The 22,073-nt window shown below is 47.1% G+C and overlaps 1 protein-coding gene across 4 annotated transcripts in view; it reads right to left on the bottom strand.

Annotated features, from left to right (window-relative positions):
* Ap1b1 (adaptor related protein complex 1 subunit beta 1) overlaps nucleotides 1–22,073 on the bottom strand; it is a 54,497-nt gene that overhangs the window by 14,948 nt on the left and 17,476 nt on the right. For all 4 annotated transcript variants that reach the window (XM_021210190.1, XM_021210189.1, XM_029545033.1 and 1 more), the window contains exons 2-11: nucleotides 16,935–16,997; nucleotides 13,638–13,743; nucleotides 10,743–10,878; nucleotides 9,601–9,846; nucleotides 8,266–8,456; nucleotides 6,972–7,193; nucleotides 4,572–4,692; nucleotides 3,318–3,413; nucleotides 2,318–2,433; nucleotides 1,623–1,788 (exon numbers count right to left, since the gene is read on the bottom strand). In XM_021210190.1, the coding sequence (XP_021065849.1) occupies nucleotides 1,623–1,788; nucleotides 2,318–2,433; nucleotides 3,318–3,413; nucleotides 4,572–4,692; nucleotides 6,972–7,193; nucleotides 8,266–8,456; nucleotides 9,601–9,846; nucleotides 10,743–10,878; nucleotides 13,638–13,743; nucleotides 16,935–16,971 (1,437 nt within the window). In that variant the 5' untranslated portion in view covers nucleotides 16,972–16,997. The remainder of the gene's footprint in view (nucleotides 1–1,622; nucleotides 1,789–2,317; nucleotides 2,434–3,317; nucleotides 3,414–4,571; nucleotides 4,693–6,971; nucleotides 7,194–8,265; nucleotides 8,457–9,600; nucleotides 9,847–10,742; nucleotides 10,879–13,637; nucleotides 13,744–16,934; nucleotides 16,998–22,073) is intronic.

The following is a 22,073-nucleotide window of genomic DNA, read 5'->3' on the forward strand; positions in this document are numbered from 1 at the left end:
TTAAAACTTTAAGGACAGAGTCTGAACGGTTGATCCACTGTAACCCTGCTTGTGTGACCGAGGCAGAACCATGGAGGTGGCAGAGACGGCTCCAAAACTGTAATGCAGCAGGAGTATGGGGAGGCCTGTGCTGCTCAGACACGTGGGCTATGGGGACCAGCAGGCTCTGCTTTCTCCTGAGTCACTTCCCTTCTGACTCTAAGTCTGACCCAGGTCAATACTACCACTGATGAGTACTTCTGATGGGCTAGACACAAGTTAAGACAAGCACAGTCACTAAGTGAGAGTGAGCGGATGAGAGGTGTGGGTTCTAGGGTCCCTGACTCCACTCTGCATGCTTGAACTCATTAATTCACAGTGCCTGCACTGGGCAGAAGACATTTCCTAATTCATAGCAAAAGGAACACCGATAGAAATCGTTGACAAACTACACCCACTACCTTCTGAGCTGCTCAAACCAAGTACAAGAGGCAGGGAAGTACTACCTGAGATGGGAGGTCAAACCAGGACAGCCTCTCTACCAAACGAAATCAGGCAAGAGCTACCCAGATCTCTAGTGTACGATCCCTTCTCTCCAAGCTATCTGCTCAAGGTTCATCCCTGAAATGCTCACAGTTCTACACCATGCTGCCTGTCACGGTAGTATGTTTACAAAAAGACTAGACACACAAATGTCCAATGGATTAAGGACACACAAACTAATGATGACAATGCCTTTCAATACATCCTAAGGGGGGAAGGCAAGCTTCTAAACAATTTCACATTGGACAGTGGACTACTGTAGCATTTATGTCCCCACACTTGTAGAGACTTGGTTCTCTGTGTGTATGTGAGTGGCTGTGCATGCCACGAGACACGCTCTCTCTTAACACCAAGTGTGTTCCTATGACGAAATTCAAGGTGTCAGGCTGGGTGGAGGTGACTTTATGCACTGAGTCATCTCACCAGTTTTTACTGATCAAGTCTTGTGTAACCCAAGCCAGACTCAAACTCTCTACATAGCCAAGGATGACCGCAAACATCTGACAAACCACCTCGCAAATACTGAGATTACGTGCATACACTGCCATGGCCTGTTTCTCGGTTTGTAAATCTGCCTCTTGTTGCCCTTTAATATCAGTATTTACAAAGGGCTTGAGTGGGCACCTGTACATACAGGCAGAGCACTGGAAACATAAATCACCTGCTGTAGACGTCCAACTCTACCTTTGTTTCAGCTCTCGTCCTGTAAAAAAGTCTCCTTTTCCTCATTTAAAACTGTCTACGCTGTGATGCTGGAGTGCTCGTCCAGAGAGCTGGAATGTTCTCTGTTGAGAAATTTGTATGCTAGATAAACTTCAGACAGACACAAGTCACAGAGTTGTTGGCCAGAGTTCAATGCTAATGAATCAATGATGTTACTATTGACCAATTGATAAAAATGTCTAGATGTCACAGGATCTAACTTGGGCTCTTCTGGAAGTGCTAGCTCAGCACTTACTTCTTCAGGGATTGTAGTGGTTGGTCATGGAGCACAAATGCCCAGAGCAATAAGAACTGGCTGCAAGTGGCTATGCATGTGTCACCCATACCTACCAGTGGGCCAGGAGGTCAGGTACGGGTCTATCCACTTGAGGGCTCACCTGGGTGCTCTCATCATGGAAACCTTCCAGGAAGCTCTCGAGCAGCTCGTCTGCATTGTCAATCCGCTCGGCATACTCGCCCACTATCCAGATCATAGCGGCTCGGGCCTCAGGCTCATCCAGCGAGTCCAGATTCTCACACAGTGTGGCTATCACACTCTCATACCTGGGAAGCATGATTGAGCCAGTATGTGAGCACCAATGAAGACATGCAGCTTCCCAGATCTGGAGAGAAGCTGAGGAGAGGGAGTTTGTGTAGCTTAGGAGAGAAAGAGAGAGACAGAGAGAGACAGAGAGACAGAGAGAAGAAGGGAGAGAGGAAGGGAGAGAGGGAGAGGGAGGAGCTAAGGATAGTGTGAGTGGGTGTGTGTGTGTGAGTGTGGTTTGGTTTGGTTTTGAGACTGTTTCCCTGGCTGTCCTGGAACTCACTATGTAGACCAGGCTGGCCTCCAACCCACTGAGATCTGCTGCCTCTATCTCCCAACTGCTGGGGTAAGGCAAGCGCCACCATGCCCGGTGAGAGGGGATGTTTTAGCTGTTGGAGTTTAGCTGCTCTTACTTTGGCCTGGATGGACAGTTTGGGTAAAAGAAGAAAGACAAAACGTTTTTTTCTGAGAAAGCTGCTTGAGAAATGGAAAAGGAAATGAGGAAGGGGAAGCCAGGCTGTCCTCTGACCAGGAAGAGTGGGCACCTACTTGTTGGGGTACTTGCGGAAGATGTCCTTAATGACCACAATGGCTTCCTGAACCACATAGTTGACCTTGGTCTGGATGAGATCAAGCAATGTGCTCACACAGCGCTCTGCAGATTGCTGTGGGAAAAAGAGGCAGTGTGGACACAGTTTCCAGCAGGACTAATGATCAAGTCAAGGCCAAGCAGCGTAAGTCACTTGGCTCCACCTTCCTTATCACAGCATGAGAACATCATTCTCCCTTGTGGAGGAGGTAGAGAAAAAGGGCCAACTGAAGGCTCAGGATGAAAAGGACGGGGAGATAGATAAGAGCATGAGAAAGCCAGGGTGGAGAGTTCCTCCAGGCAAAGCCCAAGGGCTGAGTGACCTTACTTGTCTCTGGCTTGTTTCATAAAATGGGCTGCTATGACTAAACCCACAGTTTCTGTTCCTAGTCTTTTGCTTTTATTTCTATACACAACAATAATAGCCCAATAGTGCAGATGTCTCAGGAGGGCCCTAATAAATAAACATCAAGGGGAAAACACCTTAACTGCCTCAAAGGTCTTTACTGAGTATGACTAGCTATCCCAGGGTCCTTAAGCCACCAACAGACCCACTGAGTCTAGGTCAACAGTCAAGGGATAGGCAGAGTGGGAGGGGATAAAATGCCAGGATCAGGTTTTAGAGTGGCTTGGTAGCTCAGGGGAGAAGCCCAGTAGCTCAATGAGGGATCTACTGAAAAGCCTATCAGGCAGAGGACAGCCCCAGACCTCTGTGATAAATCTAATAGGAAGTCCATGAGCTGCTGGCTGCACTGTGGCCTTAAGTAATGCTGTAGAAGCATCATTACCTGTTGCACACGGACCTAAAGTGAGAAAGAACCAATTTAATCTGCATAGTGGGCACCTTGGAGGCTCTGTTGGATTTCCTGGATCATGAATAACTGCTAGGATCAGGCTGCCTTCTGTTTTTAACAACCTTCCCCCTCCATGGGTAAGAATGGATTCCCAGAACCTACTCACCTCCACCTTGATGGCACAGCGGCCAATGGCACGCACTGCCTTCCGTACGAAATCCACGTCTACTTCTGTAGCATATTCTTTGAGTTCCGCCAATACCTGTGGTTCAAAAAATAGGTTGGATGGGTCTGATGGAACAACCTGTTACAGTTCCTGGGTAATAGGAATGCAAACACCAAAAGGGACATGATTCTGCTGCTTGCTCACATGACAGTCCCTGGGGGACTAGGGGTGGGGGAGAGTGTCATTAGGTTCCTCAAAGGAACCCAAAAGGTAGAGGATGACTGTGTAGCAAGGGACAACAACCCTTGCTTTATATTAGCAGCAACTATATCCAAGTGCATTATTATGTGTGTGGTACTGAGGATTGATCTGGGGCCGTGTGTGCTAAGTAGATGCTCTAACCACCAACCTAAAACCCCAGCCTCAACTACTGCTTTCCAGGCTCTGAGACAGCCTCTCACTGGCCCAGAGCTTGTGGATGAAGCTAGGCTAGCTGGCTAGCCAGCCCCAGGAATTTGCCTGTCTCTACCTCTCCAGAGTTGGGATTATAAAGGCACACCACCAAACTCAGTTTTTTAAAAAAGATCTATTTTTTTTTTTTATTGGTACGTGTGTGTGTGTGTGTGTGTGTGTGTGTGTGTGTGTCTCACAGAGGACAGAAGGCAGCATCAGATACTCTGAAACCGGAGTTACTGGTGTTTGTGAGCTGTCTGAAATAGGTGCTGAGAACTAAGCCCATGCCCTTTGAAAGAGGAGCGAGTGCTCTTAACTACGGAGTCATCTCTTCAGCTCCCTTAGGACATCAATTTCAAGTCTTCATAACTGACCCTAGGAAGTGCTTTTCTGCCTGAGCGATATCCCTAGGTGCCCAATTATCACTCTTTAGTGAATAAGTGACAGGCCATAGGGAGACTATGTGAACTTTTTGAGTATATGTAGGAAGTCTACACATGTTGCCCAGGATAGTCTTGATCTCAGGACCAGTGATTCTCCTGCTTCAGGAGCCCAAGTACCTGGGACTTCAGAAGTTTACCTGGGTGCACAGCTTAAGAACATTCTTCAGTAATAAAAATATTAGCTGTTTTTGCCTGCTTACAATGCTTTGCAGCCCCCACCCCCACCCCCATGCTGAACTCTGAAACAAAATGTCAACACCAAGCATGCTTAGCTGACCTGACCTACAGACACAGCTAGTAACAGAAGTTGTCTCGACAGCAAAGCTTGTGCCCCACACCACATACTCTGCTTACTTGCCTGGGCAATGTTGGCCTGGGAAGCCAGGCGGATCATAATGTCCAGTTTCTCCAGCTTCACGTAGATGGGGTCATTGTACTTCACAAAGAAAACCTTCATTTCATGCTTCAAGATCTCTGGCCTGGTGGCAGGACAGGATGCCCAGTGAACAAACGAACAAACATCATAAACATCATAAGACCTTCAAGGAAGCGATTCCACATCTGCTAGGGCATTCCTGGGCTGTAGGTGGAATATGATTTCTAGGGAGGCAGAACCTCTATTAAGATTGTGCGAGTATCAGCAGTGGTTCTGCCTGGCTACAGCTTACTGGGCCACATCTCAGGAAAGAAAACAGTTCACGGTTAGCAGGCAGCAGGCTAGGGTTTTAATCCCAACGTGTGATCTCAGCTTCTGATTCCTAAGCCATGAAATAAGAATGAACTATGCAGGAACAATTACCACCACAGGCCCAAATCTGCTAGGATTAGATCTGGTGTGTACAAACTCAAACTCTGGGAATATCATCCTGTTCATTCACTGATAGAAATGGTTGACTACACTACTTAGAAACAACATGATTTATGCTCAAACCCTGCTTTCCTTCTGGAGTCCTAAGATATTGGAGTGTACCACTAATGCACACCTTAGGCACCCTGTCTCAATTAGGCTCCATGGGTAGAAACATTCCACACATGTTGTTGTCTTGTGTGACCCTCCAACAGAGGGAAAGCCCATGAGGAAGCATTTCATAACTTCTTCCATATTCTCCTTTATGACTGAGCTGCAGGCATTCTAGCAAGTCTTAGGGAGGAGTACAGAGGCTGACTATTGGGAAGGGCTAGCCAGCTTCAGGACATAAGGCTGAGTCTGTAGACAAGCAGACTCTTGTGAGGGAGATGAACCACCTAGGACCATCAGTGTCTGCTTTAGGAAGGCACTTGCTAATAGGAACTGTCACCTGATGAGCTATCGAAGTGTGTGCCCACTGCTCGTCCGCTGCCACCTGCTGCCCTCAATGATCCCACAGGACGTGTTTCTAAGACAAGGACATTCAGAAAGGTTACAAAGCTTGGATCTGTCACACACTAAACAGTTGAGAGCAAGGTAAAAGGCACCGTCAGATTCTACTTCTATGCCCTTTCCAAGACAGAAATTAATAATTCTAAAACAAAGTTACAGCCAGGGATGAAGCTGTGATGGGCGCAGAGGAAGGAGGAACTCAGGAGTCTGTGCCGTCCTACAAACTTGTGTGGGGAGGCTGGCTGAATGAGCTCTGGGTGCTCTGTGGGAAGGGAAGTGAGATGGGTAGTAGAAGATGACTTCTATAAGCAAGACTTGACAAAGGCCACCCGTCACGTCAGGCTGACACAGGTCATGACAGCATGACACAGACAATGTCTTAAGAGATTATTGTGTCAAATATAGCAGAGGACCCTGTATGCTGACCTAGTTCCTGTATTCTAACTAATGCAGTGGCCATGGCACTGCACAGACACCCACACTGCAGGAGCATCATCACATCAAATTTCATCACATCACTTAGGGACTTGGGATTCTTTACCCATGTTTACCTTCCAAATCTTCGCAAATGACCCAGCTCAGTAAATATCTTTAGCCCTGAAATATCAAGAAATATCAAGAACCTGACAGATGCTGTGACAAAGAGTAGGGTACCTTCCTAGGGCCTGACCACCGTGCTCCTGGTTCTTGGCAGCAGACAGCAGGAATGAGCTGTCCCAACTACAGAGAGATCTATTAGACTAAAGGCTGGGAGAAGATTTTAGGAGGTAGATCCTGCCCCAGCTTCAGGATGCCCTCCCTCAGGGTTACCTCAGAGGAGGTCACTTCTGTGACCATTCAGACTGGTGCTGCTCACAGCGCTTCAGACCTTCCTGAACCCCTTCCTTGGGAGCAGTGACTTCCTGAGTCACTCCCATAGGAGGAGAAAGCAGGCTGCCCAGCACTCTACTTCTCCCTAGGCCTTGAGATTATGCCAAGTCCACGATCCCTCACCATCTCTAATGTCTCCAATTCTGAGGATTTCGATGAGACCTATGAACTCTGTCCCCATGCAAACTGCACACACACACAGTCTTCAGATCTCAAGCCCTGTGAGGCTCTGAGATGCCCACTGACGGGGCAAAGTCGCATCATGCTTACCTTCACCCGTCAGCCCTCTCTGAGGCTGATCTGGGAGGGCACAGCACTGCAGGGTACTAAGCATTGTCCCTGGTCTCTGCCCACTGGATGCCGGTAGCAACCTCTAGTTGTGAAAACCAAGTGTGTCTCCAACATGATCAAGGACCCCGAGGGGAAAGGCACTGTGGTTGAGAACCCCTTCCTACATGATGACAGATTGGTCTCCCTTGAGGGTTCCTGCCTCTAGTACATGGCAAACATGTGTGGTAGTTGCTGTACCTTTTCTGTACAATGAGATTGATGTTGCGCAGAGCCACATACTGAAGCTCCGGCTCTGCTGACAGCAGTGTGACCAGGGGAGGGGCCAGCTTCTTGAGCAGTGTGGCATAGTAGTCCAGGTCCTTGGACAGCATCTCCATGAACTTCATCAGCACCTTCACCGCAGACAGCACCACAGCAGAGTTGGCGTGGGAAAGTCTCGGAGTGACGCGCTCACAGATGCTGCAGTCCAGCAATCCCGGTAGAGCAAAGACAAAGAGACAAGGGAAAAGTTCTGTTTCACTTTTCAAAATAGCATTGTTTTTTGTTTTGTTTTGTTTTGTTTTGAGATAGATGTAACCCAGATGGGCTATGCAGTGAATGAATTTCTCAAGCCAAAGGCTGTTTCCTTTTTTCCCCATTTTTTCTTTTTCTTCCAGTATTAGCACTGAACCTAGGGCCTCATGTCTGTGAGACAAGTGTTCTACTACTGATTTTAACACTCTGATCCTCTTGACTCCACTTCCAAGTGTTGAGATACCCACACACCACCATGCATGGTTGATGCAGCGCTGGGGCCAGAAGGCAGGGCTTCATGTATGCTCAGCAAGCACTCTACCAACCAATCTAAATCTCCGGCTGAAACAGATTATCTTCTATAGAAGGAAGGCCTCCTTGTCTGCCACCTACTGACTAACAGGCCTAAGACACTGTGAGCCTCAGTTTCCCCATCTTAGAGTTAATGCAATCGTGTCTGCAGCACAGGCTTGCAAGCATTTAAGTGGACAGAATGAGTGCAGAGCCTGACAGGGTAGATAGCTCTAACTGCCAGCTCTTTCCTCCCCACTGCCACAGCACTCGCTCATGTTGGTCACAACAGATCCAGCTGCATCAACTACACAGTTCCTCCCGCTCACTAGTTCAGTTTCCTTGTCTGTGACGTGGTTAAGGATGACAGGATACATTTCACGGACTTGAAGATTACCTAACATTGAAGGCATGTAGCAGAGGTCAGGTACCTAGAAGAATTAGTGGTTTTGGAGCTACAAAACTCTTGATTCAGCCCAGGCAGATCCTTGTCTGTTCCTGGCCAGGCCCCATCTATGCTCACCGCAAGCAGGAAGCTCATCTCCTGAAACCATATAACTGATAGCATGGCTCTGGAGGTGAGTAGCAGGCTAGTTCCCTTAAAGTGTGTCTGATGCTAGGAAGAAAGGTCTTGGAAAGATGCCCACTCAGATCTGAGGCCCCACTCAGAGAGCCCCATGAGGGCCATATCCAATTAGGCTGGTAAGCAAGGGGTTGGTCTACTTACCTCTGGGCCTCACGGTCATCCTTGGGCATGTAGTTGGCCAGACAGTCCAGGATGAAGATCTGGCCCCATTCAGTGCACTCATTAAGGGCTGTCAGCAGCTTGTTGATAGACTGTGGGTTCAAGTCAAGCAGGTTGCTACTGGGGTGAGACTCAGCGATCTCTGACAGGGCGGCCACTGCATTTGCTACCACCTGGATGAGAGGGTAGAAGGGCAGAGGCTGAAGGTACTGCTCAAGCCAGGGAGCACAGAGGCTAGTGACGCCAGCGGACCAAGATGGGGTGTGACCCTATTGGTAGGTTCTAGAGCCCCAAGAAGGTCTGGCCTATGACAAGCACTCACCCTACTGACCCCTCTGTAAAGCAAACCTAAAATTAGTACACCTGCCATTGGAAAGAAGTGGGGAAAGAAGCCCAGCTCCAGGGACCTCGAATTTTAAGACAATGCCTGTTAGCAACCCAACTTGCCTCTACTGGCCAGAGTGCTCACTGCAGTGTTGTCAGCCGTGCTTCTCAGAGACACAAGAGTCCTGCACATCTACCTCTCCAAGGCTGCTGGTAGTGGATGGGTGTGGGCTATAGAGGGGTTTACTAAATGTTTCGGCCAGGACTACTTTTCTGTACAGTCTACAAGGTTTTCAACTTTCCTCTCTGACACAGTGGTCTAGTTAGCCGTCTTTAATCTATGAGCAATTGGTGTTTCTGTTGGATACAGAGTGGGAGCAGTGCCCAGTGTTTTACATATTCATTTTTTTCCTTACATAGTTTCAATTTTTAGAAAAGATCTTGTTATGCATCAATGATTTGCCTTTAATTCTCAATCCTCCTGCCTCAGCCTTCTGATTGCTGGGATTACAGGTCCTGACAAACTTCACTGCAAACCCCTGCCATCACAATGAGTGAGGGGACTGGGTTCCCACCTAACACATCCTGGTGTCCTGTCTTCTGCACTGTAGGAAGAGGACTACAGGCCTGGAGATGACAGGAGGTCTTGGTTAGGAGGTACTGACATGACAGCAACTGGAAAGCGATGGACTGACTGTAGTCACTGCTTGCTAGATCAGGCCAGCTGAGGTCAGGTATGTGACCTCCTGAAATCTAATGATGAGACAAACAGGGCTCTGAAAGATTAGGGCGCTGTCCTAAATGTAGCTAGTTTGAGAGGCTCACAGGAAATCCAGGCCTAGTTCTCTGCAAACCACCGCAAGGAAGAATCACAATTAGATCCTCAGCAAGGCTCTAACTTCTAAGGTGGAAAGCCGGGTGAAGGGCCAACCCAGGCTGTCTTCTCAGGCAACCCAGGAGTCTGTGGAGGCATCACAACTGCTGGCAACTTACCATGGGGTTAGAGTCTGAGATGAGGTCTTTAAGCGTGTCCAGGAAGCCCTGGTCTTCCACCAGCTGGGCATTGATGTCATGGAGCTTGGCCACACACACAGCTGCTGTCTTGCGCACATATGGGTCTTCATCCTTCAGGCACTTCCGGAGTGGTTCACACAAGTACTCTGTGATCTTGTCAACTCGGATGCAGCCCATAGTCCTCACAGCCAGAGCCCGGATGAGGGGATTGGGGTCCTCACAGTCCTGAGGGGAACCAGTCATTGGCCATGGGCAGGGGCGGTATGAGTCACCTGTGGCTTCCTATTCTTCCTGGCCTCCAGCTCTGAGTAACATTAGGCAGCTGCTGTGGGAATCTCCATTGACCATAGCCAACAATACTCAAAGCAAACACCACAAATGGATGCCAAGCATTTGTCACATCCTGTGTGAGGGGCTCTAAACACTTTCTCTGCTGCTTCCTAAGGCCATTTCCCAACCAAGGAAGCCGAGACTTTGGAGAAGGTTATGGGCTCACCCAGTCAGAGCAGAGTAGCAATCCAAACCTCAATGTTCCTAGCACCATAGTCTTTTCTTTTTGAGACAGGGCCTTGGCATGTTGCTCAGACTGGCCTGGAACTCACTATATAGCCTAGCTACAACCTACTGTCATCACGATTCTCCTTCCTTAGCCTGCCAAGTGCTGGAATTATAGGCACATACAGCCACAGATACCCCTAAGTTTCCTGTGTGAGCATCAGTGGGCTAGGAGTCAATGTCTAAGTTCATGCTTTGCTCCTCATCTGGTAACAGAAAACATAGAAAGGAGTCATACGGAAAGGGAACAGAGTTGCTCTTGGATGCCTGCTGAAGTCTGTGCTGGCAGCAGGCACAGGGAATGACTGCCCAGCCCAGGAGAATGAGAGGCCAGTAGGCCTGGTGCCACCTCACAGGGGATGAATGAGGCATAGTCTTTAGGTCTGTGGTTCTGGAGAGAGAGGGAGCCCTCTGCTGGAGGAAGAGGCCCTCAGCCTGAACAGGCAGAAGGAAGCCTGTAAGTCTGCATTGAGCCTGAGTGCCAAGCACTCCAAAAAGACAGGGACATGAGAGTGTGAGCAGCCCTCCCTGATCCCTGATCCCACTTCCACTGAGTTTCTACTCACCTTCACAAAGGTGTTGACAGCCATAATGGCCATATCAGGCTGACTCTTGGCATAGTTCATCAAGTACAGGTACACCAGCTTCTTTAGCTCCAGGTTGTCTGTCTGCATGCAGTTCACCACATCAGGGAAGAGAGCACTGCAAAATCAAAGGAGCATCACAAGTGGTTGAAGACTGAGAAAAGCAGGCTTTTCGGGCAGCATGGGAGGGAAGGGATGACAGGGAGAAGCAGGGAAAAGGTTTCTTCATTTGTAAAGAAGGTGCAACAGAAGTTGACTTTGGCTGGGGCTGGGACTTAATGGTAGAGCACTTGCCTAGCACATACAAGGTACTGGGTTCAATTCCCAGTACTCCTCCCTACCTTCAGAAACCCACTTTTCCAGGCCTTGTGATACTTAAAAGAGAGAGCATTCCTGAAGCTTCTGGTCTTTGCTGAATTATTATTCTTTTTCCATTCCTAACAGTTCATTGGTCCCTTATATTGAGATATAATATAATCAATAATAATTATATTGAGATATTGCTGGTTCCAGAGCATCCCAGGGAAGCAGGGCTGAAGGGACAGGTCTGGCATCCACTAAGAACCAGCAAGGTATATGGGGCATAGGCTGTGTGCCAGGCTTGGTGCTAAGGGCTAGACATACTTCATCTCATTGAACAGCCTCAGGAGACCAGGAGTGTGTTCACATTTCAAATAATTCTGAGGTTAAGAAATGTTAAACAAGGGCTGGTGAGATGGCTCAGTGGATAAGAGCACCCGACTGCTCTTCTGAAGGTTCGGAGTTCAAATCCCAGCAACCACATGGTGGCTCATAACCATCCGTAACAAGATCTGACGCCCTCTTCTGGAGTGTCTGAAGACGGCTACAGTGTACTTACATATAATAAATAAATAAATTAAAAAAAAAAAAAAAAGAAATGTTAAACAAGGGCTGGAGAGATGGTTCAGCAGTTAAGAGCACCAACTGCTCTTCCAAAGGTCCTGAGTTCAAATCCCAGCAACCACATGGTGGCTCACAACCATCTGTAATGAGATCTGATGCCATCTTCTGGGGTGTCTGAAGACAGCTACAGTGTACTTGCATATAATAAATAAATAAAATCTTTAAAAAATAAATAAAATAAGCTGGGCGTGGTGGCGCACACCTTTAATCCCAGCACTCAGGAGGCAGAGGCAGGCGGATTTCTGAGTTTGAGGCCAGCCTGGTCTACGAAGTGAGTTCCAGGTCAGCCAAGGTAACACAGAGAAACCTTGTCTCGAAAAACCAAATAAATAAATAAGAAATGTTAAACAGTGGCGGTGGTGGTGGTGCACGCTTTAAGTTATTTTATTAATCTAACACTGACCAGGCAGAGGCAGGTGGATCTTTGAGTTTGAGGCTAGTCTGGTCTACAGAGTTCCAGGCCAGTCAGGGCTACACAAAGCAGCTGTTTTCCCGACTGTATGCCCACCTCCCAGACAACATGAAGAGCCAGCTCTACGACTGTTGCTGTCCTTGACAGTACCCTTCCCTATAGGGTACCAGAGTGGTCGCCGCAGAGTGCAGGCCTTGAGATGTAAAATGCAAGCATCGGTTTTCTGGAATCTGAGCCACCATCCTGTCTCAGTTCTTGGGCTTTCACTGCCAAGAACAGGAAACATAGAACATGATGGGGGCACCCAACAGGCCAGGTCCCCTCAGAGCTGCAATGGACAAAGTCACCTGGAAAGATGGCACAGCAGAAGAACAGAGTCACTGTGGAGAGAGGAAGAGGAAGTGAAGGGCCTGATGGCTCTAGCTGGCGTCATGAGCAAAGCACGCTCTGGTAGGAAGTGACAGTCCTGTTCTAGCTGAAGGAGAACAGTGTTTCTTTCTTGAAAGTATGAGACTTAGAGATGCCCAACCCTTTCAACTTATTTTAAAATCATAGCTTATTGGGTGTGTGTATGTGAGTGTATGTGTGGAGGTCAGAGGACAAGTAGTGTCTGACAGTCTTGTGGGTCCTGGGGACTGAACTCAGTCACCAGGCGTGGTGGTAGACACCGTTCCCGACTGAGGTACTTCATACCCCAGACACCCAATCCTTTTACACTCTGACCTAACGAGGTACCTGCTAGGGACTCGCCTAACCTGGCTGCAGAAGGGCCTTCCTAAGGTTAGCAAAAGGGTGGCCAATCTGTGTGGAAGCCTGGGACAGTGGGAACATTCTGTAAGGTCCAGCCAGGGAGTACCAGAACCTCTGTGGTATGTGCACAGTACCATGACATACAGAGGACAGAGTCTGGATTCTGAAAGGGCCAGGCTTGATTTCTAGTCTACATTGGCCATGTGACTATTTCAGAGTAATTCTCCTCATTCTTTGTCTCATTTATTTTGGCAGAAGAAACATCATTGCATCCAATGGGATGTGTACAGAACCTGAGAAAACATATCTGAAGATATGTTTTCTATAGATGGGCCAATGAAAATACAGAGCAGTCATGAAATCTGTCACCTGGAGACTTCTCAATTTGACAGGCAGTTAGACACAACTATATCCTACATGAAGACTGCCTAGACCAGGTGCTGAGAACAACAACAACAAAGCAACAAGCCCACATTTCCTGTTCTTAAGGAAAACAAACACCCCAGGGCGCCCAGCTGTCCTGTGCTCGGTTTCCCTACCAGGCAGCAATCCGCAGGACTTCTGAGAGGCTTTCTGCTGCCCCCGAATGCCTGCTGCCCTTTCATCCCAGTCGACTTCACTCGCTCCCTCCCTGTCTGAGCCATTAGCATTTCAGATTGTCACTCATGTGCAAACAGAATCCTGTGTCTGGAAATGAAGTCTGTCAAAGGAACCAAAGAGTCAAACTGGACCTAAGCTATGGCGCCTCATGTTGGTCAGCACCTGGCCATCACCAGCTTGCTCCGGCATACCTGACATCTTTGCCCACAGTCATTGATGCAATCACTTTCTTTACTGCCTCCTTCTTCTTCTCCTTCTTGTCACTGTTAAGCTCTGCCTTCAGCTCGAAGATCTCCCCTAAGGAAAGGAGACAGCCATGAGCAGTTTATCCCCATATGTAAGATGACTTCTTGCACCAATTTCCCAGAGAACTAGGTGGAGGTAGAGAGCAGCTTTAGGCCTTTGGCTTTAGAAAGGACAAGAGACAGGAATGGTGAAGAGAGAAAGGAAACTGATAGGAGCCTGGACGCCACGTTGGATGAAGAAGCAGGAACCAGGACCTTGAAGGGCTGCTCAGCTAGATTCCTAAAATGCACTGCAAGCTCTCCTCAGTCTTCTCCCTTGCCCTGACTCCCTAAAGGCTGAACGGAATTGGGGCGCTGGGGTGAGGGTGAGGTGGGGAGCTGGTTGATCTCACAGGCAGGCTTTTCCTGTTTCCCCAGAAGCCTGAGCTCAAACAGCTTGCTCAGGGTTTCACTTCCTCAACCTAGAGACAGGAATCAGCTATTCTACCAGGGCTGCTGCATGGAACAAAGTCCATTCTTGAGAACTTGATGATGGGAGAAGGGAAATGTAGATGTGTGGTTGTCTCCCCACCATGCCCAGCACACGGTCAGGACCTGCTAACATGTCAGGCGGCAGACAACTCCTAAGCCTTCCTCTGAGATCAGCACCACACTAATTTTTTCCATATTCTTTCTCATTTCATATTCAGAACAACCTGCCTTTCCCCTATTTTACAAGTGAGCAGTGGAGGCTGTTCCACAGCAGATGAGACAGGCTAAGTTGAAAACCAGGTTTGTCCCTTGCAATTCCTAGGTTCTAACAAATCCCTTTGTTTGGCTGGCCCTGCCATAGACACCTGCTTGCCTCTCTGACCCCATTTTCTTGCCTGTTCTCTCTGGACTGGACTGGGCAATGAATTCTCTCGCTTACTCTCAGCTGTAAGGTGCCCATCTCAGTGCCTGGCACTGCTCTGCATCAAGGACAGCTGCTGATATTAATTAGCCATGTGAAGAATTCTAGTATTAGGTTCTTTTTCAAGAGTCCCTTTGGGTGGGGTGAGGTAGGGCTGTTATGTGGGGAAAGGCATGAAAAAAACTAGATTCCTAATGAGAAAAAAAGAAAATGAGGGGGTTTTGTTTGTTTTTTAAAATCATGATCACACACACACACACACACACACACACACACACACACACACACACACAAAAGCCAGGTGTGGTGGTGCACGCCTTTAATCCCAGCACTTGGGAGGTGGCAGAGGCAGGCAGATTTCTCAGAGTTTGAGGCCAGCCTGGTCTACAGAGTGAGTTCCAGGACAGCCAGGGCTACACAGAGAAACCCTGTCTTGAAAAAACAAAACGGGCTGGAGAGATGGCTCAGTGGGTAAGAGCACCCGACTGCTCTTCCAAAGGTCCGGAGTTCAAATCCCAGCAACCACATGGTGGCTCACAACCATCCGTAACAAGATCTGACACCCTCTTCTGGAGTGTCTGAAGACAGCTACAGCGTACTTACATATAATAAATAAATAAATCTAAAAAAAAGAAAAAGAAAAGAAAAGAAAAAACAAAACAAAAAAAAGGTAAACACAGTTGACTGACAATGATGACCCAGCAAAATCTGAGAGGGTCTCACTAAGACGCCGTTTAACAGGGTCAGGAAACTCTGTAGATCCTGTGGCTCACTTTTATGAAGGAACACATCTTCCTCATGCAGGAGGCACCTGGATCCAGCAGCAGTGACAGCCTTGAGCCTATCCTCCTCCAAGAGCTGTCACTGCTTTCCTCAGAGTGTGTGTTGGTGGGTGTGGCCAGTCACATCTGCCCTAAGAGCCCACCAGTGAGGAAAGCTCAGGCAGACTGCATCTGAGAGGTTGTCTTTCTCCAACAGGCCCCCAAAGCAGCCATTATGCCTGGTTCCTGAATCCCATACAGGGCAACCAGTTCCCTCTACCTGCAAGGTTATACCCCCCAGACTGGTGCTGTTGTGTCTCAACAGAGTTGTAATCCTGGGTTCCCTAACTCTCTTCAGTCTTTTATTACAATCTTCTTTGGATGGTCCCTCACTTAAAAAAATGGACCCAGAAGCCTGGCAGTGGTGGCACACATCTTTTATCCCATCATTTGGGAGGCAGAGGCAAGCAGATTTCTGTGAGTTCAAGGCAGTATAGAATGAGTTCCAGGACAGCCAGGACTATACAGAGAAACACTGCCTTGAATAAGAAAAACAAACAAAAAACTGATCCAGGATGTCAGATTTAGATTTGAATCTAGGAATGTCTATTTATATTCATTGTCTCCCAATCTCTCTCTCACAGTCAGAGGGGATCCAGAACAGGGCTTTCCATAAAACAGGTTAAGCTTGAACTTGCTATGTATCCAAGCATGGCCTTTAACCTCTGATCTTTCTGCCTCTGCCTCCCAAAGCTGAGATCCAGTACATGTGACAAGGCTGTCTTACCAAACTAAGCAACAGCTAGACTAGTAAATAAAATGCCTGCTGAGGGGCAGACTTTGGGATCCAACTCAGTGATTGAACAAGGTTACATAAGGGCTGGAGAGACAGCTAACTCTGTGACTCTTGTTCTGAGGATCCAACACCGTCTTTAGTTTCCATGGACATCTGCTGAAGACATACAGGCAAAACATATACGCAAACATACAAATATGTACACACACACACACACACACACACACACACATTTTTAAAGAAAACTAAGATCCTTTCGTCCTTGTCAGCAGACACTAGAAAGGACAGTAAGGAAGGGCAGGACAGAGAGGATAAAGCACACTTGCCAGCCACAACATCTTCCACTATTTCTTTAAAAGCAGAAAGGGAATAAACTGTCCAAAGACAATAGCCCAGCTTGGTAAACTGCACTGCAGCAACTTAACTGGCTTAACCCTGAGTCATGAGGACTGCCGGAAACGCTTATGAGGATGTCCAGTGACTAGCGGTAAAAACTGCTACTACAACATGAAGAATAAAGCCCAGAGATAAGAACCGGCCTCCCCCACAGCGGGCTGCTGTCAGGCTGTGCACTTTCTCTAGGGAGGGGATATATTTAACTGTTTTTAAGCCATGGGGAACAAGACAAAGACTCCCTCATGCCTGGTGTTAATGCTCTTGCCTGGGTTCTAAAAGAAACACTTAGGTCTTTACATCATCAATTCCCATGGTGCCTCCAGACCCCCACCCCACCCTCCCCGTGCTCCCCAAGACCTGGGGGATGTAACACAGGTCTGTGGTGAAACATACAGTACCTTTCTTGGTTGTGGTGAAGTATTTTGAGTCAGTCATTTTGGTCCTTTATCTGTGGCCAGACTCTGCAAGACAGAGAAGAGGGTGGATCTGTGCTCTATTCCATTTTCAGTCAGCATATGTACAGGGAGGAGGAGAGGGACCCAGAGCACACAAGTAGGGGAAGATAGCTGTTTATCTCATTTCACAGGCAAATGAACTGTTGGACTATGGTTGGTCTCATTTTGAAGGGTAACTGAAGAATCTATCAGTGTTCTGAATATCTTTTGACACACGTTTTCTTCTAAGAATCTGCCACAGAATGGGAGTCTGAGGTCATCTGGCTTTTTCAGTATCTTTATCTATGACCATACTAATGGAAAAAACTTCATGGCTATCAGTAAGCACACAGTCACAGATAACTATAGATGAAAACATAGATTAGAAATACAAATCCCTTGCCAGTCAGTCTTAGTCCCGCCCCCCTATAGAATTCATTGTGTTTAGAATGTTCTAAATATCCACTTCAGCTGTGGGCTCAGCTCACCAAAGCTCAGGGGCCATCCTCACTTCAGGGATGCAAATTTTCTTGAGAAATGAAGAGTTTAACCAGTGAGGGAGGGGCTGGAGAAATGGCTCAGTAGTTAAGAGCACTGGCTGCTCTTGCAGAGGACACCAGCTTTGTTTCCCAGCACCCACATGGCGGCTGACAACCACCTCTAGTTACAAGGGATCCAAACACTCTCTTCTTGCCTCCAAGGACACATGCATTCACTCAGGATATCTTATATCCCTAAAATAAATACTTAACTATTTAAAATTTGTATTTGTGTGTACTAGTGTTGTGCCTGTATGTACATCGGTGTACTACAGAAGTCCCTGGTGCCTGTGGAGGCAAGAGGACATCAGGTCCCTTGGAACTGGAATTGCAGAAAGTTGTGAGTCACCATGTGAGTGCTGAGAATCAAGCTAGGGTCCTCCGGAAGAGCAGCTGGTGTTTTTAACTGCTGAGTCATTTTTCCAGCTCCTTAAATAAATAAATCTCAAGAAATGGGGGGGGGGGTGGATGGATGTCTTCTTCCCACAACTCCCATCAAGTTTCTAAACATCTACTATTATCTCTCAAAGGCTGGAGTCTGGCACACTGTGATGACTGCGTTTCTCACATCTGTCCGGTCAGGTGTTTTTTAAAATAGTACTCAGCACAGAACTCGTAGTGCACAGCACTGTAGAAGTCGGGGGTCAGAGAAAGTACTGAAGCTCCCATGATCACGTAGCAAGCATTTACGGAGCCTCTACTCTGTACTCAACAGCTCTTGATCAGCAGCTGAGAGAGTAAAGGGAAGTGGGAGGGACACAGGCAAGATGGCTCTGCAGGGAAAAGCACTAGCCATGCAAAAGTGGTCAGAGCCCACAGGGGGAAGAATTCCTTCAAGAGAGCATACACCTCCAGCTCAGGGAGAACTAGGATTCCATTCAGCCACCTACAAGCTGTGACTTGAGTAGGTTACATAGCCTTCTCGAGACTTTCAATAAAATGAAGTTAAAAACTGGGGAGATGGTTCCTTCAATGAAGTGAGGTCGTGAGTTCAAATCTCTGGCTCCATGTAAAAGCCAGGTGCAGAGATGCGTGACTGTAGTGGAAGTAGGTGGGTCCCAAGAACTCATTAGTCAGCCAGTCTAACTGAATCAGAGAGCTCCTGGCTCAGTGAGAGAACCCCTCAAATCTCCAAAAATATTTACATTACAATTCAGAACAGTAGCAACATTAGTTATGAAGTAGCAACAAAAATAATTTTATAGATGGGAGTCAACACAGCTGGAGGAACTATATTAAAGGGCTGCAGCATTAGAAAGGTTGAAAGCCACTGCCATAAAATAAAAAACAGAGAGGCTTCACTAACACTGTAAAGAAAAAAGATACAATTCTACTTTCCTTTTGAAACGTTCAAAAAAGAATGAAGGCTCTTTCTTTCACTCTGGAGCTACAGGAAATAGCAGAAGAGATGCTAGATCTAATGATGCAAGTCCTATATGTGTCTTCAGAAAAGCTTCAAGTGCTACAGTGTAGCCTCTGCTTTGCTGGTCCCACAGCATAAGCCAGGGCTGGAAACAACCCATAAGGGGAGGGGCCTACAGGCTTGCCTCACAGCTGGTATGGTCCACCATCAGAGTTCTACATTAGACCAGCTTTTACATATGCAGCTAGAGCCATGAGTCCCACCATGTGTTTTCTCTAATTGGTGGTTTAGTCCCAGGGAGCTCTGGGGATACTGGTTAGTTCAAATTGTTCCTCCTATGGGGCTTCAAACCCCTTCAGCTCCTTGGGTACTTTCTCTAGCTCCTTCATTGGGGACTCTGTGCTCTGTAGTCGGTCATCAATGGGAGGAGGTTCTATGCCCCAGTATAGGGGAATGTCAGAGCCAGGAAGCGGGAGTGGGTGGGTTGGGGAGCAGGGGGTGAGGGGAGGGAATGGGGATTTTTGGAGGGGAAACTAGGAAAGGGGATAACATTTGAAATGTAAATAAAGAACGTATCTAATAAAAAAATTTTTTTTTAAAACCCAGCTTTTTCTTGACAGTTCTTCAAAGAAACAAAAGGGCCACTGGAGATCCCAGAGACACTTGTTTACTGACAGCTCAGTTATGTAATGCTGTGCACTCATTATCAGTGGTGATTAACTTCCACGTTCTTTTGCAAACACACACAGCCACTTTTTTCAGAATGCTAATAATGAGGTGAACAAAATAATGGACTTTCTACTGTATCATAAAGAGATATACGGTTTAAGAAGTCAGAATTGAGAGCATAACTGCCCAAAGGGTCTAAAACAGGAGAGCCCATGTTCCTTGCTGAGTCTAAGAGAATGATTAAGGCTCCAGAAGCCACAGAATGTAATAGCTAAGCCCCTCCAGCATTAACCCTAGAAGGAAATAACTAGGCATGGAGGTGCAAAATGTAGCCCTAGCACTTGGGAGGCCAAGAAAGGATGAGAACATAGTACATATTAAGATCATTTTGTTGCTACTAAAAGCAACACGCAAACAACCTATTAAAAATAAAAATGGAGGGAAAAAACTACCTCTGATATCCAACTTTGGGCGACTGGGTTTGTCTCTGCAGTGGGGGGCCATCAGGGTCTTTCCTTCCTCTGTAGGCACAGCATTATCATCTAGAAGCCCTACTTCCCAGGACAAAACCTGCCAGGGATAGATTTGATGTTGCATGTAGCTGACCAGGAGAACAAACGGACAGGAAGGTGTCTCTTTTTGTAGGTAAGCAGGCAGGTAGGTAGATGAATGATAGATAAACAGGAAGAAAAGAAAATGGCATTATCGATTCTCCAGCTCCATCTAAGGCTGGGGCAGGACTACTTGAGCACAAAAGCTCAGGGTCAGCCTGCCAACCAGCATAGTTCTGCAGCCGAGCTTTGGACACATCTATTTTCAAAGTATAACAACTACCCACAAATTTGAGCTGACCCTAATATGCTAATTCCTGCAGTATCTATTTTGCAGAACCCTCTGCAGGAGGCCGTGGGGCAGATGATACAGAGATTGTGCTCCAAAGCAGCTGACCGTGTCCAGAAATGAAAGAAGGAAAGGGATACAGGAAAAAGCAAAAGTGATTTGGAAAGTTACCCAAATGCCCAGGCTAAAAATAAAGACACCCTCACCCCACTGTGAAGGCCAGCACCCACAGCTTAAAGATCTGCTATAGGGTGTTCTCCCTTGTGTCTGCTCTTTAATGAGCTTCCTCACACCAGTGCCAGGTCAGTACAGGGGAGACCTTGCATTCTCTGTTCAGCCCTGAAGGCACTTTCTCCCAGGCAGCTGTGGCCTGCAGCACATTCCTCTCACATGAGGCCAAAGGTGCTAGGACCCTGTCCTCTGATGCATCTGATTAAGTACATGAAGCACATTTAAAGGTTTAAGTAGCCAATTCAGGCAAGAAAAAGTATAACGGTTTAGATTCTGTCTTTGTGAGTGACAGGGAACATTTTCAAAAGTAGTTAAATTGGCTATGGTAGTTCACACCCACAGTACTAGTTCAGGAAATAGAAGTGGGAGGATTGCCATGAGTTTGAGGTCTACACAGCAAGACTTTATGTCAAACCAGTAAACAAACAAGGCAGTAATTTGGCAGTAGAAACCATTCTGGTGGAAAGAGGCCGCATTTGGGGCTGAGATGCCCTCAATTTTAGCATTTACAAGCCAAGAAATACTTTGAGGTGGGGCACTCCTGGAATAACTGCGTTGCCCTTCAGGGGCCACTGCCATTGTCCCACCTCAAGCACTCGATCCCAAGACTCCTGATGCCACACGGGTAATACAGCAAATCCTTTTAACTTCACTTAAGAAAATAAGCATGCTGTGTTTATTTATTGTTGCTGTGTGGGTTCCAGAGACAGAGCTCGGGCCTTTGGGCTCGGTTGCAATGGTCTTCCCTGTCAGGCCACCTCCACGGCACTCACCTCACTTAAGACTTAAACCAAACACACAGAAGCTGAAAAGCATCAGTTTCCCTTAAGTTCTGCAAAATAACTAAGCAGCCCTTGCTGAGGACACTGACACACTGGCTACAGAGATGGGGGTCGAGAACTGGAACCTAAAATCCACCCATAAAAGTTCTCCTAACTGGGCCTGCAAGATGGCTCGCTGGATAAAGGCAACCTCAGTCTCGTCACCAGAACCCATGGAAAGGTAGATGAAAGGACTGACCACACACACACACACACACACAAAGTTAGGATTGGGCTTAAGAAAATCCTCAACACTTTTCAAATATTTTGTCTTCATATTGTCTTACCTAAATTTAAATTTTTAAAAAAGATTTATTTATTTATTTTATGTATGTGAGTACACTGTCACTCTCTTCAGACACACCAGAAAAGGGAGTCTGATCCATTACAGATGGTTGTGAGTCATCATGTGGTCGCTGGGAATTGAACTCAGGACCTCTGGAAGAGCAGTCAGTGCTTTTAACTGCTGAGCCATCTCTCTAGCCCCCTAAATTCAGATTTTAAGACAAGAAATATAAACTATCTGTTTTAAATTAATAAAATGAATTTAAATCTATAAGGAAATTTTAAATGAGTTTTTCTACAAAGAATCAAAATTGTTAATAGTAACATGGTGTGTGTGTGTGTGTGTGTGTGTGTG

This window comes from Mus pahari, chromosome 13, assembly GCF_900095145.1.
Source record: "Mus pahari chromosome 13, PAHARI_EIJ_v1.1, whole genome shotgun sequence".
NCBI classification, from domain to species: Eukaryota; Metazoa; Chordata; class Mammalia; order Rodentia; family Muridae; genus Mus; species Mus pahari.